An 18,667-nucleotide genomic window follows, 5' to 3' on the forward strand; every position below is an offset into this window, starting at 1 on the left:
GAGGTTGAACAGTTTCCCGTTTGTTCTGTAAATTAGCTCCACCCCAGTGGGGAGCTTAGAGTGAGATGGAGCATTGCAACAAGGAAGATAGAGAACAGCGTTGGTGCGATGACACAGCCTTGATTGACCCCGGTTCGTATGTGAATTGGGTCTGTGGTGGAACCATTGGTCAGGATCACGGCTTGCATGTCATCGTGAAGCAGGTGGAGGATAGTGACAAACTTTTGACTGCAGCCAAATTTGAGGGCACTCCATAATCCCTCACGGTTGAGTGTTGAAGGTGTTTGAGATCAAAAGGCCATGTACAGCGGTTGGTGCTGTTCCCTGCATTTCTCTTGTAATTGACATGCGGTGAAGATCATGTCCTTTGTGCCCCTTATTGCGACTTTGGGACGAGCTCTTCGGCCACTGGGAGAAGGCGATTGAGGAGGATTCTTGCAATGACTTTCCCTGTGGCAGACAGCAGGGAAACTCCTCTGTAATTACCGCAATCGGACTTGTGACCATCTTCAAGAAAGGTGACAATTACAGCGTCTGAGATCCCCTGGCATGATCTCCTCCTTCCAAATAAGAGAAATGAGTTCATGAATTCGCACCAGTAGTGTTTCTCCACCATGCTTTAGTGCCTCGACGGGGATTCCATCTGCTCCTGAAGCCTTGTTGTTCAGTTGTCGGATGGCCTTTTCAACCTCATGCCGGGCTGGGGTTGTGCTGAGATGGTGGTGGGTAGCATGCTGTAGGATGGAGTTGAGGACACTCGTGTCGAAGACAGAGTCGTGGTTAAGAAGATCTGGCCGTAGATGGTCTTGACTGCGCTAGATCGCATGGATGAACTGCAGAATTTGTTCATCCCTGTTTGGCATAAAAATAAAACAAAGGTGACTCAACATTGGCTAACAAGGGAAATTAGGGATAATATAAGATCCAAGGAGAGAACATATAAATTGGCCAGAAAAAACAGCAAACCTGAGGATTGGGAGCAGTTTAGGATTCGGCAAAGGAGGACAAAGGGATTAATTAAGAGGGGGAAAATAGAGTATGAGCGTAAGCTTGCAGGGAACATAAAAACTGACTGTAAAAGCTTCTATAGATATGTGAAGAGAACAAGATTGGTGAAGTCAAGCGTAGGTCCCTTGCAGTCAGAATCGGGGGAATTTATAATGGGGAACAAAGACATGGCAGACCAAATAAATGCATACTTTGGTTCTGACTTCACAAAGGAGGAGACACAAACTCCCAGAGATGTCTGGGAACATAGGGTCTAATGAGAGGGAGGAACTGAAGGAAAACGGTGTTGGGGAAATTGACAGGTTTGAAGGCCGATAAGTCCCCAGGGCCTGATGATCTACATCCTAGGGTACTTAAGGAAGTGGCCCTAGAAATTGCTGGTCATCTTCCAAAATTTTATAGACTCTGGAACAGTTCCCATGGATTGGAGGGTAGCTAATGTAACCCCACTATTTAAAAAAGGTGGTAGAGAGAAAAATGGGGAATTACAGCCTGACATTGTTAGTGGGGAAAATGCTAGAGTCCATTATAAAAGATGTAATAGCAGAGCACTTGGAAAACAATGACCGGATCGGACAAAGTCAACATGGATTTACAAAAGGTAAATCAAGCTTGACTAATCTACTGGAATTTTGAGGATGTAACTGGTAGAATAGATAAGGGAGAACCAGTGGTTGTGGTGTATTTGGACTTTCCGAAGGCTTTCGATAAGGTCCCGCATAAGAGATTAGCGTGCAAAGTTAAAGCACATGGGATTGGGGGTAAGGTACTGACTTGGATAGAAAACTGGTTGGCAGACAGGAAACAGAGTTGGAATAAACGAGTCTTTTTCCGAGTGGAAGTCAGTGACTAGTGGGGTACCGCAGGGATCGGTGCTAGGACCCCAGTTATTCACTATATATATTAATGATCTATATTAATGATCTAGACGAGGGAACTAGATGTAATATCTCCAAGTTTGCAGACGACACAAAGCTGGGTGGGCGTGTGTGCTGTGAGGAGGATGCAGAGAAACTCCAGTACAATTTGGGCGATTGGGCCAATGCAGTATAATGTGGAGAAATGCGAGGTTATCCACTTTGGTGGCAAAAACAGGAAGGCAGATTATTATCTAAATGGCAATAGATTGGGAAAAGGGGAAGTGCAACGAGACCTGGGTGTCCTTGTGCACCAGTCGCTGAAGGTAAGCATGCAGGTGCAGCAGGCGGTTAAGAAGGCAAATGGTATGCTGACCTTCATAGTGAGAGGATTCGAGTGCAGGAACAAGGATGTCTTGCTGCAGTTGTGCAGGGCCTTGGTGAGACCACACCTTGAGTATTGTGTGCAGTTTTGGTCGCCTTATCTGAGGAAGGATGCTCTTGCCATGGAGGGAGTGCAGGGAAGATTCACCAGACTGATACCTGGGATGGCAGGAATGACGTATGAGGAGAGATTGGGTTGATTGGGCTTATACTCACTGGAGTTTAGAAGAATGAGAGGGGATCTCATTGAAACTTAAAATTCTAACAGGACTAGACAGACTAGATGCAGGAAGGCTGTTCCTGATGGCAGGGGAGTCCAGAACCAGGGGTCACAATCTAAGGATAAGGGGTAAGCCATTTAGGACTGATGAGGAGGAATTTCTTCACCCAGAGTGGTGAACCTGTGGAATTCTCTACCACAGGACATTTGAGGCCAATTCATTCATTAAATATATTCAAGAAGGAGTTAGATATATTTCTTAAGGCTAAGGGGATCAAGGGATATGGGGATAAAACAGTGATAGGGTACTGAATTTGGATGATCAGCCATGATTGCATTGAATGGCGGAGCAGGCTTGAGGGGCCGAATGGCCTACTCCTATCTTCTATGTTTCTAACAATTATACATTCCTTTCTGGTGCAAAAACACAAAAGGAAAAGCGGCCCAACCATGTCTAACAAGAAATTAAGGATAGTATTAGATCCAAAGAGGTCATATAAAGTTGCCAGAAAAAGTAGCAAGCCTGAGGATTGGGAGCAGTTTAGAGTTCAGCAAAAAAGGACCAAGAGATTGATTAAGAATGGAAAAATAGAGTAGGAGAGTAAACTTGCAAAACATAAAAGCGGATTGTAAAAGCTTCTACATGTATGTAAAAAGAAAAAGATTAGTGAAGACAAATGTCAGGAAATGGCAGAGCAATTAAACAAATACTTTGGTTCTGTCTTCACAGAAGAGGACACAAATAACTTCCCAGAAATGCTAGGGAACAAAGGGTCTAGTGAGAAGGAGGCATTAAAGGAAATTGGTATTAGTAAAAAAAAAAAAAAAGTGCTGGAGAAATTAATGGGACTGAAAGCTGATAAATCCCCAGGGCCTGATAACCTGCATCCCAGAGTACTAGGAGGTAGCCATGGAAATAGTGGATGCTTTGGTTGTCATCTTCCAAAATTCTATAGATTATGGAATAGTTCCTGCAGATTGGCGGGTGGCAAATGTAACCCCACTATTTAAAAAAGGAGGGAGAGAAAACCGATAGGGAACATGCTAGAGTCTCATATAAATGATATGATAACTGGACACTTAGAAAACATCTACGGGATTAGACAAAGTCAACACAGATTTTTGAAAGGGAAATCTTGTTTTTTGAGTATGTAACTAGTAGAATAGATAAAGGAGAACCAGTGGATGTGGTGTATTTGGATTTTCAGAAGGCCTTTGATAAAGTCGCACATAAGCGGTTAGTGTGCAAAATTAAAGCACATGGGATTGGGGGTAATATACTGGCATGGATTGAAAATTGGTTAACAGACAGGAAACAGTAGGAATAAATGGGTCTTTTTCAGGGTGGCAGACGGTGACTAGTGGGGTACCGCAGGGATCAGTGCTTGGGCCCCAGCTAGTTACAATATATTAATGATTTGGATGAGGGAACCAAATGTAATATTTTGAAGTTTACTGACGACACGAAACTAGGTGGGATTGAGTTGTGAGGAGAATGCAAAGAGGCTTCAAGGCGATTTAGATAAGTTGAGTGAGTGGGCAAATACATGGCAGATGCAGTATAACTTGGATGAATGTGAAGTTATCCACTTCAGTAGGGAAAACAGAAAGGTAGAGTATTTCAATGGGGATAGATTGGGAAATGCTGATGTACAAAGGGACCTGGGTGTCCTTGTACACGAGTCACTGAAAGCAAACATGCAGGTGCAGCAAGCAGTTAGAAAGGCAAATGGTATATTGGCCTTCATTGCAAGAGGATTTGAGTACAGGAGCAAGGATGTCTTACTACAGTTGTACAGGGGCTTGGTGGGACCATACCTGGAGTACTGTGTGCAGTTTTGGTCTCCTTGCCTAAGAAAGGATATACTTGCCATAGAAGGAGTGCAGCAAAGGTTCACCAGACTGATTCCTGGGATGGCAGGACTGTCGTATGAGGAGAGATTGGGTCGACTAGTCTTGTATTCACTAGAGTTTAGAAGAATGAGAGGGGATCTCATTGAAACATACAACATTCTGACAGGGCTAGGCAGACTGGATGTAGGGAGGATGTTTCCCTTGGCTGGGGGGGTCCAGAACGAGGAGTCACAGTCTCCGGATGCGGGGTAGGACATTTAGGACTGAGATGAGGAGAAATTTCTTCACTCAAAGGGTGGTGAACCTGTGGCATTCTCTACCACAGAAGGCTGTGGAGGCCAAGTCACTGAATATATTTGAGATATAGATTTCTCGACACAAGACATCAAGGGGTATGGGGAGAGCAGGAATATGGTATTGAGATAGAGGATCAGCCATGATCATATTGAATGGTGGAGCAGGCTTGAAGGGCTGAAATTTTCTATTTTTCTATGCATCCTGGGATCTTAAAAGAAGTGGATGCATTGGTTGCAATCTACCAAAAGTCCCTGGAATCTGGCGAGGTCCCAGCGGATTGGAAAGCTGGATTGGACAGCCGCAAATGTAACACCCCTATTTAAGAAGGGAGGGAGACAGAAAGCCGTAAACTGTAGACCAGTTAGCCTAACATCTGTCATTGGGGAAAATGCTGGAGTCCATTATTAAGGAAGCAGTAGCTGGACAATTAGAAAATCATAATAGTCAAGCAGAGTCAGCATGGTTTTATGAAAGGGAAATCATGTTTGACAAATTTGCTGGCGTTCTCTGAGGATGTAACGAGCAGGCTGGATAAAGGGAAACCAGTGGATGTGGTGTACAGGAAACTTTCAATTAACTGGAACGCTCTCCACTGGCAAAATTCAGGAGTCGGTTCAGGTAACTTTTTTTACTTTTAGTTTTTTTTTTAATTGATTTGTTGCTGTGCAAGGGTGCAGCTGAAGCTGTTGCTAAGCTACAGAGATGCTTGCAACTTGTGCCGATTGTTTTGAAGCTGTTGGGTTTGTTGCTTTATACGGAGCTCTGAGCTCCGTATCTTTTACTATAGCGTTCGGTTATCCGGAATTGTTGATAAACCGGCAACACGCCGGTCCCGTCTGTGCCGGATACCAGAAAGTTTCCTGTATTTAGATTTCCAGAAGGCATTTGATGAGGTGCCACATAAAAGGTTACTGCACAAGATAAGAGATCATGGGGTTGTGGGTGATATATTACTATGGACTGCCTAAGAGGAGGAGAAAAAGAACCATGGATAGAGAATTGGCTAACAGAAAACAGAGTCGGGATAAATGGGTCATTTTCCGGTTGGCAAAAGGTAACTACTGGGGTGCCACAGAGATCAGTGCTGGGGCCTCAACTATTTACAATCTACATTAAAGACTTGGATGAAGGGACTGAATGTAACATATTTACTGATGATACAAAGATAGGTGGGAAAGCAAATAGAGTGGAGGACGCAAAGAATCTCCAGAGGGATATAGATAGGCTAAGTGAGTGGGCAAAAATCTGGCAGATGGAGTTTAATGTGGGGAAAATGCAAGGTTATCCACTTTGGTAGGAAAAATAAAAAAGCAAATTATTATTTAAATGGGGAGAGATTACAAAATGCTGAGGTACAGAGGGATCTGGGGGTCCTTGTACATGAATCACAAAGTTAGCATGCAGGTACAGCAAATAATTAGGAAGGCAAATGGAGTGTTGGTCTTTTATTGCAAAGGGAATGGAGTATAAAAGTAGGGAAGTCCTGTTGCAACTGTACAGGGCATTGGTGGGACCACACCTGGGGTACTGCGTACAGTTTTGGTCTCCTTATTTAAGGAAGGATATACTTGCATTGGAGGCAGTTCAGAGAAGGTTCACGTGGTTGATTCCAGAGATGAAGGGGTTGTCTTGTGAAGAAAGGTTGGGCCTATACTCATTGGAGTTGAGAAGAATGAGGGGATCTTACTGAAACATATAAGATTCTGAAGGGGTGTTTCCCCCCTCATGGGGGAATCTAGAACTAGGAGGCATAATTTCTGATTAAGGGGGCACCCATTTAAATCAAATGAGGAGAAATTTCTTCAGAGGGTCGTGAATCTTTGGAATTCTCTTCCCCAGAGAGCTGTGGAGGCTGGGTCATTGAATATATTTAAGGTGGAGATAGACAGATTTTTGAAAGGTAAGGGAGTCGAGGGTTATGGGGAACAGGCAGGGAAGTGGAGTTGAGATCAGATCAGCCATGATCTTACTGAATGGCAGAGCAGGCTCAAGGGGCCAAATGACCTACTTCTGCTCCTATGTCTTATGATCTTATGAAAAAAGGTTGAGCAGGTTGGGCCTATAAACATTGGAGTTTAGAAGAATGAGAGGTGATCGTATTGAAACATAAGATACTGAGGGGGCTCGACAAGGTAGATGCAAAGATGTTGTTTCCCCTCATGGGGGAATCTAGAACTAGGGGGCATAGTTTCAGTATAAGGGGTCACCCATTTAAAACTCAGATGAGGAGGAATTTCTTCAGAGGGTCGTGAATCTTTGGAATTCTCTGCCCCAGAGCTGTGGAGGCTGGGTCATTGAATATATTTAAGGTGGAGTTCGACAGATTTTTGAAGCCAGGATCTCATTAAATGGCGGAGCAGGCTCGAGGGGCCAAATGGCCTACTCCTGCTCCTATTTCTTAGGTTCTTATGATGAGGTCCTGTCAGTGCTGGATTCTAGAAATGGGCTAGCCAAAGATCCACCTTCTAGGTTGCTCTTACAGAGACTTTAATAGGACATGAATCTTATCTAGCACCTTGGATAGAATCTTACCTATCTTAGAAGGTTAATCACAGAAATCACAGAAACCCCACAGTGCAGATAGAGGCCATTTCGGCCCATCGAGCCTGCACTGACACATATCCCACCCGATCCCTGTAACACTAAGGGTCAATTTATCATAGCCAATCAACCTAACCCGCACATCTTTGGACTGTGGGAGGAAACCGGAGCACCCGGAGGAAACCCACGCAAACACGGGGAGAATGTGCAAACTCCACACAGACAGTCACCCGAGGCCAGATTTGGGGTGATCTGATCAAAGTTTTTGAGATTAAGGGGAACAGATAGAAAGAAACTATTTTTGCTAGTTGGGACATTTCAGGAGTGAAATTAGATCACACTTCTACACACACAGGGTGGTAGAAGTTTGGAACTCTTCTGCAATTGATGCTAGATCAATTGTTAATTTTAAATCCGAGATTGATAGCTTTTTGTTAACCAAAGGTATTAAGGGGTATTGGCCAAAGGCGGGTCTATGGAGTTAGGCCGCAGATCAGTCATTATCTCATTGAATGGCAGAACCGGCTCAAGGGGCTGAACGGCTCCTCCTGTTCCACTTTCTTTTCAGTGTACCTTCTTTGTTTTGACTTGGAGAAGCATGAAGTATGAATTGGCTTTTTGCAAAGGGCTGCTGGTGGGTTATGGGGTGAATTTTGGATGGTTTCTACCCAACTCTCCTCTGTTGTCTTTTCCTTAGATCACTGCCTTGCACCGAGAAGCAGAGAAAGTAAAACTGGATCAGAAGAGGTAAGGCCATATTCAGTATTGTACCATTTTATCCACCTAGAGTCTGTCTTCCACAACCCCATAGAATATCCTTGCGTTCTAACGCTGTGATCGAATCCTTCATTAATACTGCTGCTTCACCTGTTGGCACAAACAGCAATGAGATAAATGATAGATAATCTGCTTTTGGTCGTATTTGAGTGTTGGCCAAGACACTGAGAACTCCCTCCTCTTCCAATCGTGCCAAAGGATCTTTTACATTCAGGCAAACAGGGCCTTGGTTTAATGCTTCATACGAAAGACAGCACCTCTGATAGTGCAGCACTCCCTCAGTACTGCACTGAAGTGTCAGTAATAGGTCATGTGCTCATGTCCTGGAGTGGCACTTGAACCCACAACCTTTTGACTGACCTGAGAGTGCTACCACTGAGCCTAGCTGAAGCTTGATTTTCATGGAGCCAGTGCATTCTGTGTGACAGAACTGAGCCCATCCATCAGTTTCAGTAGTATTGTCATTGGGATTTCAGTAAAGTGTAATAGTGAGTGGATGAAATGTTAATACTGTGTCCACTTGAACTGTGAACAAGACTCCGTATTATTGTTGGTGGGTACAGGTCTCGGAGCAATCTGGATGGATCCAGGACCTGGAGAGCCTCTAGTAATGTGTTTTAAGTGTGTGCTCCCACCATTATATTGTGTTGGTACCAGTACATGAACACCATTGGGAGCAAATCTGAGCAATCACTAACAGATGAATGGACCATCCTCTTGGGTTGTCAAACTCCCGGGGAACAGTCCAAGCTAGTCCCTGTGCTGCGGCTGCAAGGTGGCCCAGTGTTTGCAGATCATGGAGCCTTGTGCTTTTACAAGGAATAGTCTTCAAAATATTTCTTTGGTCCGAGTTTTACCACTGCCTTGCATCATAATTTAATGCAGTATTTGCATTGAGAAATGACAGGCTGGTGGCTGACCAGGTGGGTTGGTGAATTTCATTGGGTTGAGGCAGCAACAGATCTCTGCAGGGATTGAGGGTCTTTTCAGGAATCAGCCCAATTATAGAGGGCTGGGTAGGCAGGATAATGGCTTGCTGGAAGGGAAATTATATCCAGGTGTTTTCCCAAGTCCATGTGAAACTTGTGTATTACTTCCTTTACATAGAATGTGTGGGACAGAAACAGACCATTCGACCCAACTGGTCCATGCTGGTTTGTTCCAAATGAACCTCATCCTACGTGCGTTTTGTTTGCATTTTGTTACCGAGGGGCCTATTGGATTTCTCCACATCCGAGGAATACATCTGGCTACCAGGAGTCAAACCATACAAGTGGGAGTGGGTTCCTTGCCCAGCTTAAAGCAGACCGTGCGCGTAGAGGCGAGTCTGGGGAGGTGGCTCAGGCATTCATGACATGGTCTTGTGGAGCGCCTCTTGGGTGAAGGCCTAGGAACAGAAGTCAGTCATTCAACTTCTCGAATCTGTTGCACAGGAGGAGGCCCTTCAGCTCCTTGAGCCTATTCTGCCATTCAGTTAGAACATGGCTAATCTGTAACTTCACTCCTTTTAATACAAGAAGTGCTCCAAACAATCTTATCAATCTCCAGTTTTGAAATTTTTAGTTGACCCCAAGCCTCAACAGCTTTTTGGAGGATCTCCAGATCCCTACTACCCTTTGTGTGAAGTGCCTCCTGACATTGCCCATGAACAACCTAGCTCTATTTTTAAGGTTGACCCTTGTTCTGCCCCCCCCCCCCCCCCCCCAAAAGCCAGAGGAAATAGTTTCTCTATTTACCCTATCAACTTCTTTAATCATCATAAACATCTCAATGAGAGAACCTTCAATCGTCTATACTCCAGGGAATACAAGCCTCGTCTGTGCAACCTGTCCTCATAATTTAACTCTCTTAGCCCCAGTATCCTTCTGGTGAATCAGCTTTGCACCCCTCTCCAGTGCCAATATATTCCTGAGGTGCGGTGCCCAGAACTGAACGCAGTACTCGAACCAGAGCTTTATATAACATTACCCCTTTGTATTCCAGCCCCCTTGAGATAAAGGCCAACACTCCATTAGTATTTTTTATTATTTTTGTACCTGTTCACTAGTTTTTAGTGATTTCTGTGCTTGGACCCCTAAATCTCTCAGCTCCTCCACAGTTCCCAGCTTCTCGTCATTTAGAAAATACTCTGATTTATCTTTCTTGGGTCCCAAATGGATGAACTCACACTTCCCCACATTGAACACCATCTGCCACAGTTTTGCCCACTCACTTAATCTATCAATGTCCCTTTGCAACTTCTTGCTCCTATCTATACTATACACCTAACTTGGTGTCATCAGCAAACTTGGATATACATCTCTCTATTCCTTCATCTAACTTAAAAATCCAGTGAAAAGCTGAGGCTCCAGTACAGATCCCTGGAGGACACCACTAGTCACATCCTGCCAATTTGAGTACACACCCATTATCCCTACTCTGTCGCCTACCTCCTAACCAATTTCCTACCCATGTCAATAGGTTGCTCCAATTCCATGCCCCCTCATTTTTGTTAACAGTCTCTTATGTGGAGCCTTACCAAATGCCTTCTGGAAGTCCACATAAATAACATCCATAGACACTCCCTTATCTACCACATTAGTTACCACCTCAAAAAAATGAGCTAGGTTTGTTAGATATGACTTCCCCTTTACACAACCATGCTGACTCTCTCTGATCAGCTCATTTTGTCCAAGTGCTCAGTTACTCTGTCCCTAATAACAGATTCTAGTAACTTCCCACAGCAGATGTTGGACTAATAGACCTAGAATTTCTGAATTTACCTTTTCTACCCTTAAATAATGGACTGATGGTGGCAATTTTCCAATCTATGGGGACAATTCTTGAATTGGAAGATAATGTCTAGAGCACCTGCAATTTCCGTACCTTTAGTTAACTTTTTACTATTTTAGTATCTCGGTCTTTGAGGCCAGTTTCTTGGAGTTTTATCGGTCAGTGTCTTAAATGTCAGTCTCTTAGATTTTTAGAGTTCAGTGTTAAGTGTTTTAGGGTCAGGGTCTCAGTGATTAAGGTCAGTGGGTTGGTTACCATGGCAGGCCAGTGAGGACCCATTGCATGCGCATCCTGTTCTATGTGGGAACTCCAGGATACTTCCTACACACATGGTTATCCAGGATGTATGAAGTGCCGCCAGTTGCTCAAGCTCCAACTTTCTGAGCTTGAGTGGCTGGAGTCGCTTCAGTGCATCCGGGAGTCTGAGTTTTCTCGAACATACGTTCCAGGAAGTGGCCACCCCACAGCTACAGGAGGTGAGGGAGTGGGTGACCACCAGACAGGGTAGGAGGAAGACGCAAGTACTGAAGGAATTTCCCAAGCCAGTGCCACTCACTAACTGATTTTCAGTTTTGAATACCAGGGAGGGTGACTTCTCTTTGGAGGAGTGCAGTAAGAATCAAACCCCTGGCACCACAGGAGATTTGACTGTGCACAGTGGAAAAAGAAATAGTAATGTTGGAACCATAGGGCATAGACGGGCTTTTCTGTAACCGCAAACGTGATTGCTGAATGACCTGTTGGCTCCCTGGTGCCAGGGTAAAGGATATCCCCAAGTGGATGCAGGACATTCTGCGAGGGGAAGGGGAAGCTAGAAGTCGTTGTCCATGTTGGAAGCAATGACATGGGTAGAAAGTGTTGTGGTCCTTCAGGCAGATGGGGTAAAAAAAGAACTTCAAAGGTAGTCATCTCTGGATTACTCCCAGTGCCACGTGCTAGTGAGTATAGAAATAAGGAAGATAGTGTAGATAAATGCATGGCTCAAAGTGGTGCAGGAGGGAGGGTTTCAGCTTCTAGGGGCACCTGTAAAAGATGGACGGGTTACACCAGAACAAAGCCGGACCAATGTTCTCTCGGAAGTGAACGAGTACTGTTGGGGAGGGTTTAAACTAATTTGGCAGAGGAAGGGGAACCAGAAAATAGCAGAAATGAGATCAGAGGACCGAGCAATAACAGTAAAATTAGAAAATGGTGGTTTGAGCAGTGGCTGCGTGCCTCGGGGGTAAAGAGCCAGGCTCGCTGCTCGTGGGCAGCCGGTGCTAGGCGAGCGCTGTCCGCACCTGGCCCTGTCCCGAGGGCCCTGAGACACAGCCGTAGCCTCTCTCCAACGTCCCCTGCCTGCTGGCACAAGCAGATTGAATGTGAGGGCAATGGGGTTACAATCCCCTCCCCACGTCAGGAGACCTAACCCCCAGATTGAGCGCTCGCTCCGCTGGAAACCTCCCGACAGCCCAACCCCGAGCTTCCGCTCGCTTGTCCTTTGAATTTTCCATCCCACTCCTGCTCTGACACCCCTGTCCTCGGCCTCCGACACCGTTCCAATGACGCTCGAGGAACAGAAACTCGTCTTTCGATGAGGCGCTTTACAGCCTTCCGGACTCGACAGAGTTAAATAATTTCAGATCATAACCACTGTTCCCTTTTTTTTCGGACAGCAGCTGCTGGTGCTGCCTGACCTGCTGAATATTTCCAGCATTTTCTGTAGCTTTGATAGAAAGTTAGTTGACAGACAGGAAACAAATGGACGTTGCTCCGATTGGGATAGATTGGAAGTGGTGTCCTTGAGAGATTCGTAAAGCTACATCATTCATGTCAGAGGCCGGGTCCCAGGAGTGAGGTCAAGGCCCAGGAGTGGCGCAACGTGGATCAGCAGTGGGGTCGGGGCCCAGGGAAGGTGCGGCACGGGCCAACAGCGAGGTCGGGAGGACCGCAATGCATCCTACGAAACCCAGGCAGAGGGACCTGTGGGAAGGTGTGTGTGTGGTGTGTCAGTGTCAGAACAGCGGGGGAGCTGTTTATAGAGCTCCAAACAAAATTTCAAAGACATGCATTTGTTATATTCGACTTTAATTGCCCAAATATAAACTTGGTAAAACATAGTGCTAAGGGTAGGGAAGGAGAGGAATGTCTGATGTGTACATGAGAACTTTCTTCATCAGTATGTCTCCAGTCCAACAAGGAAGGAAGCAGTGTTGGATCTGGTTCTGGGAAATGAGGTAGGGCAACTGGAGTGTTAAGTGACCACAACATAATTCAGTTTAAAGTAATTATGGAAAGAGACCAGAAGATATCAAGGTACAATTGCTCAACTGGGGAAGAGTTAATGTCAGTGATTTAAAAAGGGGCCTAGCACAGGTAGATTGGAAAAGGCGATTTTATACCGGACTAGCTGGAGTTCCCGGTGGTGTCGAGGGTTTTTTGAGGGCATGGGGAGAGGGAGAGAGACTGGGGGAAAGAGACAGAGAGACTGACTGGGATTAGCAGAGAGAGAGAGAGACTGGGATTAGCAGGGACTCGCCTTAGCTCAGGTCGCGCTCCGGGCTGACGGTGACGCGCGCGCTGACTCCTGCCCTGCACGCCTTTACTAAGATGGCGGCGATGGCTACGCTGGGCTCAGTCCCGCGCTGCCAGCCTTTACCAAGATGGCGGCGATCGCGGGACAGGCGGTGCCTAGCTTGGGCGTGGCTGGAGAGGCCGAGGCCTGCAGGCAGCTCATCCACTGCCGAGGGGGGGTGCCCCGAGTCCCCTTTGGAAAAGGATTTTTTTTTTCTTAAAACCAATTTTTTTTTTTTTTTTGCTGCAAATCTATATTTCAAAAAAGAAACACGCAGAAAGTGGGAAAAAGAAATTGAATAGTTAGGAATCAAGATGGCGGCCACTCACCTCAGGTCAGAGGGATTAGGCCCACCCACACACGCAATGTGACGCAGCGATTGGTCAACCATCAGGTCACTCAACTGTAGGATTGGTCAACCATGTCACTCAATGCTATCCCCTGTAGGATGGCCCGCCCCCCCCCCCCCCGTGACCACCGATTGGTCAACCATCACGTCACTCAATGCTAATGAGCGGAATGTTGCCATTTTTTGAACCTTTTTTGTATACTGTCGGAACAATTTTTGTCTGATATATAATCAAGGAGCAATAGAGGGCATTCAGGGAAGAGCAAGTTCAGGTACAAACTAGGCAGATTCCTTTGAAGGTAAAAGGTAGAGCATCCAAAGCTAATGTGCCCTGGATGACGAAGGAAATAAAAGTTAAAATAACACAGAAAAAGAAGGCTTGTAACAAATGTCAGGAGCAAGATTCATTCATAACCAGGAAGATTATGGAAAGTACAGGAGGGAATAGAAAAAGTTAATACAGGAGGCAAAGAGGTTAGGAGAATAGATTAGCAGGCAACATTAAATTGAACCCTAAAACATTTTATAAACCTGTGACGTGTAAGCGGTTAGCGAGGGGAATAAGTTGGGCCTTTTAAGGACCCAAAGGGAAATCTTCCTGTAGAGGCAGAGGACAAGGCTAAAGTATTAAATGAGTACTTTGCATATGTCTTCATATAGGAAGCGGATGGTGTGAATGTTATACTAAAAGAGGAGAGGGAAGGTATGGACAGGACAGTAATAGATAGAGAAGATGTACTAAAAATATTAGCATTACTGAAAGTTGCTAAGTCACCTGGCCCAGATGGAATGTATCCCATGTTGCTGAAAGAAGCAAAGGTAGAAATAGCAGAGGCATTGGCCACAATCTTTCAATCCTCATTGGATACAGGAGTAGTGCTGGAGGGTTGCTAATGTTATACCACTATTCAAAAAAAGGGGAGTGGGATAAACCAGGAAACTATAGGCCAGTCAGCCTAACATCAATGGTGGGGAAATTATTGGAAGCCGTTATCGGGGACAAAAATAAACTTTCATTTGGAAAGGCATGGGTTAATCAAGGAGAGCCAGTAATGATTTGTTAAAGGTAAATTGTGTCTGACTGACTTGACTGAATTCTTTGAGGTAACCGAGAAGGTGGATCAAGGTAGTGCAGTAGGTGTTGTATATGGGAGGGTATACAGGTCTTTCACTGAACCAAATACTTGTTTGAACACTTGCCACAGTTCACCTGTGTTTTTACCCATTAACAGTCCTGTGGTCAATTTAAGGTTCTATGGGTACGGTAGCATAGTGGTTGTTACTGGACTATTAATTGAGGCCTGGACTAATTATCCAGAGGCGTGAGTTCAAATCCCACCAGGGCAACTGGGAAATTTAAATTCAGCTAATTAAATAAATCAAATAAAAAGCTAGTATCTGTAATGGTGACCACGAAACTACCGGATTGTCGTAAAAACCCATCTGGTTCACTAATGTCCTTTTTTTAAGGAATGAAATGTGCCGTCCTTACCCAGTCTGGCCTATGTGACTCCAGACCCACAGTGGTTGACTCTTAACCGCGCGTCAACTACAAAAGAAATGCAGGGAACAGCACCAACTGCTGTACATGGCCTTCTTTGACCTCAAAGGCTTTCGACACCGTCAACCATGAGGGATTATGGAGTGTCCTCCTCAAATTTGGCTGCCCTCAAAAGTTTGTCACCATACTCCGCCTGCTTCACGATGACATGCAAGCCGTGATCCTGACCAACGGATCCACCACAGACCCAGTTGATGTACGGACCGGGGTCAAGCAAGGCGCTGTCATCGCACCAACTCTCTTCTTGATCTTCCTTGCTAAATGCTCCATCTCACCCTCCGTAAGCTCCCTGCTGGAGTGGAGCTAATCTACACAACAAACAGGAAACTGTTCAACCTCCATCGCCTCCAGTCCAGATCCAAGGTTGTCCCATCCTCTCATCGAATTACGGTATGCAGACGACGCTTGCGTTGCGCACACTGAGGCCAAACTCCAAACCATCGTCAACACCTTCACCGAAGCGTCTGAGGGCATGGACCTTGCACTAAACATCCGTAAGACAAGGGTCCTCTACCAACCTGCCCCCGCCACACGGTACTGCTCCCCAATTATCAAAATCCATGATGAGGCCTTGGACAATGTGGACCACTTTCCATACCTCGGGAGCCTACTGTCAACAAGGGCAGACATCCATGACCAAGTCCAACACCACCTTCATTGTGCCAGTGCAGCCTTCGGTTGCCTGAGGAAGAGTGTTTGAAGACCAGGACCTCAAACCCAGCACCAAGCTCATGGTCTGCAGAGCAGTAATGATACCCGCCCTCCTGTATGCTTCAGAGACATGGACCATGTACAGCAGGCACCTCAAAGCACCAGCGAGGTACCACCAACGCAGCCTCTGCAAGATCCTGCAAATCCAGGATAGGTGCACCAATGTCTGTTCTCGCTCAGGCCAGCATAGAGCGTGGTCAAAGCGTCGATCAGCTCCGATGGACGGGCCACATCGCATGCCAGATACGGACTCCCAAAACAAGCGCTCTACTCGGAGCTCCGACAGGTCAAGAGAGCCCCAGATGGACAGAGGAAACGCTTCAAGGACACCCTCAAAGCCTCCTGGAAAAAGTGCAACATCCCCATTGACACCTGGGAATCCCTGGCCCAAGACCACAGAGTGGAGGAGAAATATCCGGGAAGGCGCCGAGCACCTGGAGTCTCTTCACTGGGAGCAAGCAGAAGCCAAGTGCAAACAGCGGAATGAGCGCACGTCAACCCAAGCACTCCACCCACCCAATCCTTCAACCACCGTCTGCCCCACCTGCGACAGAGACTGTAGGTCCCACATTGGACTCATCAGTCACCCGAGAACTAATCTTTAGTGTGGAAGCAAGTCATCCTCAGTTCCGAGGGACTGCCTAAGAAGAAGAAGCCCTCTGAAATGACCTAGCAAGCCACTCAGTTGTACCAAACTGCTACGAAAAGCACTAATCGGAATAAAACTGGACGGACCACCTGGCATCGTAGGCACCAGCTTCAGATGCAACACTACACCCAGCCCAGTCAACCCTGCAAAGTCCTCCTCACTAACATCTGAGGATTTGTGCCAAAATTGGGAGAGCTGTCCCACAGACTAGTCAAGCAACAGCCTGACATAGTCATACTCACAGAACCATACCTTTCAGCCAATGTCCCAACTCCTCCATCACTGGGTATGTCCTGTCCCACAGGCAGGACAGACTCAGCAGAGGTGATGGCACAGTGGTATACTGTTGAGGGAGTGGCACTGGGGGTCCTCAACATTGACTCTGGACCCCATGAAGTCTCATGGCTTCAGGTCAAGCATGGACAAGGAAACCTCCTGCTGCTTGCCCCCTACCACTCTCCCTCATGTTCAACATTGCAGAGTACTGATTCATCAATACTTGGAAGCCCTGAGAGTAGCAAGGGCACAGAATGTACTCTGGGTGGGGGACTTCAATGTCCATCACCAAGAGTGGCTCGGTAGTGCTACTACTGACCAAGCTGGCCAAGTCCTGAGGACATAGCTGCCAGACTGGGCCTGCGACAGGTGGTGAGAACCAACTTGAGGGAAAGATCTGCTTGACCTCGTCCTGGGGCTGAGATGGAGGCCAGTCATCTCTGCCCCAGGACATCGCTGCAGGTGTTCCTCAGGGCAGTGTCCTAGGCACAACCATCTTCAGCTGCTTCATCAATGACCTTCCCTCCATCAGTTCAGAAGTGGGGATGTTTGCTGCTGATTGCGCAGTGTTCAGTTCCATTCACAACTCCTCAGATAATGAAGCAGTCCATTCCTGCATGCAGCAAGACCTAGATGCCATTCGGGCTTGGGCTGATAAGTGGCAAGTAACATTTGCGCCGCACAAGTGCCAGGCAATGACTATCTCCAAGAAGAGAGTCTAACCACTGCCCGTTGACATTCAATGACATTACCATTGCCGAATCAGCATCCTGCGTGTCGCCATTGACCAGAAACTTAACTGGACTAGCCACATAAATATTGTGGCTACAAGAGCAGGTCAGAGGCTGGGTATTCTGTGGTGAGTGTCTTGCTTCCTGACTCCCCAAACAAAGCCTTTCCACGATCTACAAGGCACAAGTCAGGAGTGTGATGGAATACACTCCACTTGCCTGGATGAGTGCAGCTCCAACAACACAAGAAGCTCAACACCATCCAGGACAAAGCAGCCCGCTTGATTGGCACCCCATCCACCACCTTAAACATTCACTCCCTCCACCACCGGCGTACCGTGGCTGCAGTGTGTACCATCTACAAGATGCACTGCAGTCACTTGCCAAGGCTTCGTCAACAGCACCTTCCAAACCCACGACCTCTGCCACCTAGGACAAGGGCAGCAGGCGCATGGTAACACCGCCACCTCCAAATCACACACCATCCCAACTTGGAAATGTATTGCCATTCCTTCGTCATCGCTGGGTCAAAATTATGGAACTCCTGCCCTTATAGCACTATGGGAGTACCTTCACCACACAGACTGCAGCGGTTCAAGGTGGCTCACTGCCACCCTCTCGAGTGCCATTACGGGTGGGCAATAAATGTTGGCCTTGCCAGTTACATCCCAGGAACTATTTACAGTTTAAAAAAAATAAAATTAAAAAAAATTCTACCTCGTTCCTTTGAAGTCTGCATTACCTAAATTTAAAACCTTAGTTGATAACTCCAACCCAATATCGAATTCGATCCTGTCCCTGTTAGCTAGGTGTTTCCTCACCATTATTGACTCATTGTTAAATCTAGTGAGGCCTGTTCTCTTGGTTCAGAAAATATTCCAGAAAACTGTCTTGGATACACACAGAATGTGAAGTGTGTGTCAGCCCTATCCTAGAATCTCACAGCACAGGAGGTGGCCATTTGGCCCATTGTGCCTGTGCCAGCTCTTTGACAGAGCTTTCCAATTAGTCCCACTCCCCTGCTCTTTCCCCATAGCCCTGCAAATGTTTCCTTTTCAAGGATATATCCAATTCCCTTTTTGGAAGTTACTATTGAATCTGCTTCCACCACCCTCTCGGACAGTGC

The 18,667-nt window shown here is 46.3% G+C and overlaps 1 protein-coding gene across 4 annotated transcripts in view; it reads left to right on the top strand.

The window, feature by feature from the left end:
* The window catches only part of LOC147124867 (nuclear pore glycoprotein p62-like), an 84,493-nt gene that overhangs the window by 36,676 nt on the left and 29,150 nt on the right, over positions 1 to 18,667 (top strand). For all 4 annotated transcript variants that reach the window (XM_085994128.1, XM_085994137.1, XM_085994118.1 and 1 more), the window contains one exon: positions 7,859 to 7,908. In XM_085994128.1, coding sequence (XP_085850254.1) covers positions 7,859 to 7,908 — 50 coding nt within the window. The remainder of the gene's footprint in view (positions 1 to 7,858; positions 7,909 to 18,667) is intronic.

Source organism: Somniosus microcephalus, chromosome 1 (genome assembly GCF_052327205.1).
Source record: "Somniosus microcephalus isolate GS21.2 chromosome 1, FLI_Smic_1.0, whole genome shotgun sequence".
Classification (NCBI taxonomy): Eukaryota; Metazoa; Chordata; class Chondrichthyes; order Squaliformes; family Somniosidae; genus Somniosus; species Somniosus microcephalus.